The 4655-nt window shown below is 38.7% G+C and overlaps 1 protein-coding gene across 1 annotated transcript; it reads right to left on the reverse strand.

The window, feature by feature from the left end:
- Window positions 1-46: 46 nt before the first annotated feature.
- Window positions 47-4314, reverse strand: GEMIN6 (gem nuclear organelle associated protein 6). Its single transcript, XM_029231453.1, has 3 exons — window positions 4231-4314; window positions 3493-3636; window positions 47-616 (listed from the first exon to the last, which is right to left on the reverse strand). Exons 2-3 carry the CDS (start codon window positions 3615-3617, stop codon window positions 241-243), a joined length of 501 nt encoding a protein of 166 aa, XP_029087286.1. The 5' UTR covers window positions 3618-3636; window positions 4231-4314; the 3' UTR covers window positions 47-240.
- Between the last annotated feature and the right edge of the window lie 341 nt (window positions 4315-4655).

Raw genomic sequence — 4655 nt, forward strand, 5'->3', positions numbered from 1 at the left:
AAAAAAAAAAAAAAAAAAAAAAAAAAAAAAAAAAAAAGAAATGGAGGTGTATCCCCATCAAAAGGAAAGGCTCTTATAATTCTGATGTCCCTATGTTAATTTTATTTGTTTGTGATGTCATCCTTGCCCAGTTCACTTATTAGCACTGATAATCCCCATCTTTGATTTTACCAAAAACAACAAAGAATTTTCAAAAAATGAAGTCTTATTTCAATCAGTGCATCCATAGTTCTTGGCCTCTCACTGAGAAGCTGCAAGGTGTCCTTGAATAAGATCCTGAACACGGGACAAAATAATTTCATTAGAACTGTTGCAATTTTCTGGACCATATGGTGGATCTATAGTCAAGACCCCAGCCACACAGAGAGTCCTTCGTGAATCTCCCTCTTCAGTGATGGGGATGTGGTTCTTCTCCAGCCATTTCTTCAGGCTGTTCTTTCTCTTTTCCAGATCCTCAGGGCTGTACGCCTTACAGTCTCCAGACATGAACAAATCCATCAGCTTCTCTCTCACGCTATGGTCCCCTTCATTCAAAATTTCAACAGACTGCACAGCATGTCCCATAATTCCGGTCACAGACATGCTGCCATCTTCAAGGAAGTTCACAAGGACAATACTTTGGAGGAAAAGTAAGTTCAGAGCACAGTTGCAAAAGAAAAACCAAAAGGCCTATAAAACTATGGAAGAAGCAGTGAAATGAGAGTCAGCATCAACCCCCAACAGGTCACTAGAACAACAGGGAACGCTCTTCCCCGTTTTAAATTACTCCTCTCACCACCAAATGTTTTAACTTGTTCAACACGAATTCTCTGATGGTCCTAAACATCTAAGGCTTTTGTCCAGCCTAAAGCTAATCATTGTGGGATGTCATTAAAGCATTACTTAAAGAGTTATGAATGCTTTAAATGTGTTTTAGGAAAGAAGACAGGGTACAGATTTAACTTTTGGAGTTAAAAAGCAACCGAATAACTCTCCTTCAGAGCAGACCAAAGAAAATAACACAGCACAAAATTAATGAGAGAGAAAACAAAAGAGTATGCAACTAGAGACTGTCATACTAAGTGAAGGAAGTTCAGAAAGAGAAAGACAAATACCATATGATATCACTTTTATGTGGAATCTAAAATATGGCACAAATGAACCTATCTACAACACAGAAACAGGGAATTCCCTGGTGGTCCAGTGGTTAGGACTCGGTGCTTTCATTGCCAAGCACATGGGTTCAATCCCTGGCTGAGGAACTAAGATCCGTAAGCCACCTGGCATGGCCAAAAAAAACCCAAACAAACAGGAAAACAAAAAAACACAGAAACAGACTCATAGCCATAAAGAACAGATGTGGTTGCCAAGGCAGAGGGGGAGAGGGACAGGGATGGACTGGGAGTTTGGGGTTGGTAGATGCAAACTATTACATTTAGAATGGATAAACAACAAGGTCCTAAGGTATAGCACAGGGAACTATATTCAATATCCTGTGATAAACCATAATGAAAAAGAATATAAAAAAGAATGTATATGTGTGTATAACTGAGTCATCTTGTTGTACAGCAGAGATTGACACAATATTGTAAATCAACTATACTTCAATTTTAAAAAGTCAATAAGAGGATCATCAAAGCCAAAAGCTGGTTCTTTGAAAAGGATATATAAATTTCACAAAACTCAGGCAAGATTAATAAAAAGAGAAAGAAGGCACATATAAATAATATTAGGAATAAGGTAGCGAAAATTAATAGTATAAAGTATTAAGAACAAATTTAGGAAAATAATTTTGAAACTGAAAACAGAAAACTTCCTAGAAAATATAAATTTCTACTACTGACTCAAAAAAAAAAGAGAGAGAGAGAGAGAATGTAAATAGTCCTATAATCTTTTTTAAAAAACCTGAAATAACCAGTTTAAAATCTTCCCATGGAGGGGGAAAAAAAGGCCCAGACAATTTTACCAGGAAGTTCTATAAAATTTTCAAGGACCAAACATTTCTAATCCAACCAAATTCTCCTATGGACTATAAAAGGGAGACTATGCCTTAACTCATTTAATGAGACTAATATAACCTTGAGACCAAAAGCAGAGAAGAACAGGATTAAAAAATAAAACTATAAGCTAATCTCACTCATGAATACAAATGGAAAAATCCTAACTAAAATATGATATGATATGCTGTATGACATGATGTGATGCAATGTGACGTGATGTGAATTTCATTTCTGTGGTACTTTTTCCAAAAACCTATAACCCCAGTCTATGAGAAAACATCACAGGGAATTTCCTGGCAGGCCAGTGGTTAGGACTCTGCACTTTCACTGCCGAGGGCCCGCATTCATTCCCTCGTTAGGGAACTAAGATCCCGCAAGCCATACGACGCAGCCAAAAAAAAAAAAAAAAACGAAGTCATCACACAAACCCAAACTAAGAGACATTCTATAAAATACCTCACCAGGACACTTCAAAAGTGTCAGGGTCATGAAAAACAAGTAAAGACTGAAAAACTGTCACATATCAGAAAAGACTAAGGAGACAGGATGCCTAAATGTAATGTAGGACCTTGGACTGGATTCCAGAACAGAAAAAGGCCATTAGTGGAAAAACTGATAAAATCCAAATGACTGTAGTTTAGTGAGTGTAAATTTTTAATTCCGACAAATGTTTGACAGTTGTGTAAACTGTTAACATTAAGGGAAGCTGGGTATATAGGTACTCTCTGTACTTTCTTTGCAATTTTTCTGTAAATCTAAAATCATTCCAAAATAAAGTGTGTGGATCACCACCTTTAAAGTTGCCTTGCAAAAAATAAATCTGATCCTAATCAAACCTCTAGTTATGAATACCAGTTTATAGGAAATACAAAGGATAAAAGAACATGTTAAACTATGCCATGATAAATGCAATGAGCTAAATCCAGAGTGTGTTGAATTCTATAGACAAATGATTCCATTTCTTCAACAAATAAATGACATGGAAAACCAAAGAGAGAGAAAGTACAGTTATAGATTAAGATTCTTCAGAGACATATCAACAAATTGATATGCTTAAAAAGATACATTGGAGACAAACAGGAAAATCTGAACTCAAACTAGGAATTAGCTAATATTAAAGTTATTATTACTTTTGCTAGGTGTTATAATGGTATTGTGGTTACATTTATTAGAGAGTCCGAATCTGCTAAGAGATATATTGAAGGATTTATGAACAAAATTATGTCTGTAATTGGCTTTAAAATATTTGGAAGGGGGAATAAGATTAGTGTTCATTATACTACTCTTCACATTTGTGTATATTTGAAATTTTCCAATAAAATGTAATATAAAAGGAGTGTCCCATTTCTACGAACTTGCTTGGTCTGACACAAATCTATAATTAGAACAATACTTATCTTCAAAGGAAATTAAATTCTTATGTGGGAATAATTAGCCTTTCATTTATCCGCTTTCTTAGTATGGATGTAACAGTGCAAAGGGGTGATATCTGGGAAGCAGGACCCATACTCACTTGGTAGAGACTGGGTCTATGGTTAAAACCCATCCTTTATACTCCTTCTCACTGGCTGTCACTCTGACTTCTTTGTAAGTGTAATCTTGCCATTCTAAGGGGCCTTTCTTCATCCATTCATTCATGGTTGCCAGCTGGCTAGATCTAAAACAACCACCAGTTCGGATTAATATATATGTTCCACCCAGGCAAATGTCTTACTCCAATCTCCATTCTAGAGGTAGAGAACACCTGCAATTTGCCTCAAGTTCCATATCAGAAAGACAGTTAAATTTTACTATTCAGTCTGAAAGCCACGGGGACATCGAGTTGCCGCGGGTCCCAGTCTGGGGTAACTTATCTGGCACACTCCTATTTCACCTCCCAATCCCATTCCAGATCGCCTTCACGCTGGCTTTGATCTCCAGTCTGCAGATGCTCAAATCCTTGAACTCTGCTCTCCTTCCATCAAAGGAGCTCACGCCACACGACTCTTAGCCAAAAATGAAAAAGAAAACTCCTCTGATATCCACCCACTCCCTCTCTGGCTCTGTGTCTCCGCTGGATCCCGCCAGGGAGAGGCCCCCGGATCTGTGACACTTTTCATCTTAAAATTTGTTTGGAGGATGCGTAAACGAAGGGGCAGCAGCTAAGGCTCTAGAGCTGATGCCCTGGCGTAACCCGAAGCCGCATGATACTTTGAGCTGTACTCAAGCCAGGTAATACTTAACGTGTAATCCTGACAAATGAGAAAAATACCAGTTAAATCTCCTAGCACCGCCAGGTCCTCAGCAGCCACGTTGGAAGGAAGGAGTCTCTTGAGCCGAGCCTGCCGGAGTCCAGCGTGCTTTGCGCCGTGTCGTCACTTCCTTCCCCCAGAATTCTCTGTTCTGTAGTCCGTGGCGTTGGTCACACCTCGAGGTCGGAGAGTCCCGAGGCCTGGGGTGATGAAATTGGGGTTCAGGGTGTGGAGCGGGGCTAAGATTTTTTTGTAATAATAATAATAATAAGATTTCTTTTTCGCCAGGGTCCGCCTTTCACTGCCACATTGGACATTTCAAGATAAAAATTTTAAGAGGGAAGTCTCGTGCCACCTCTTCCTTGAGAGTGGAAGTGGAATTCCACTTTTGCCATGAACCCTCCAGGTAAATCCTAAAGCTCTAGAAGTGTGAGGTGACAGTGCC

This window comes from Monodon monoceros, unplaced genomic scaffold (genome assembly GCF_005190385.1).
Source record: "Monodon monoceros isolate NGI ecotype Baffin Bay Population unplaced genomic scaffold, NGI_Narwhal_1 Super_Scaffold_19, whole genome shotgun sequence".
Taxonomy (NCBI): Eukaryota; Metazoa; Chordata; class Mammalia; order Artiodactyla; family Monodontidae; genus Monodon; species Monodon monoceros.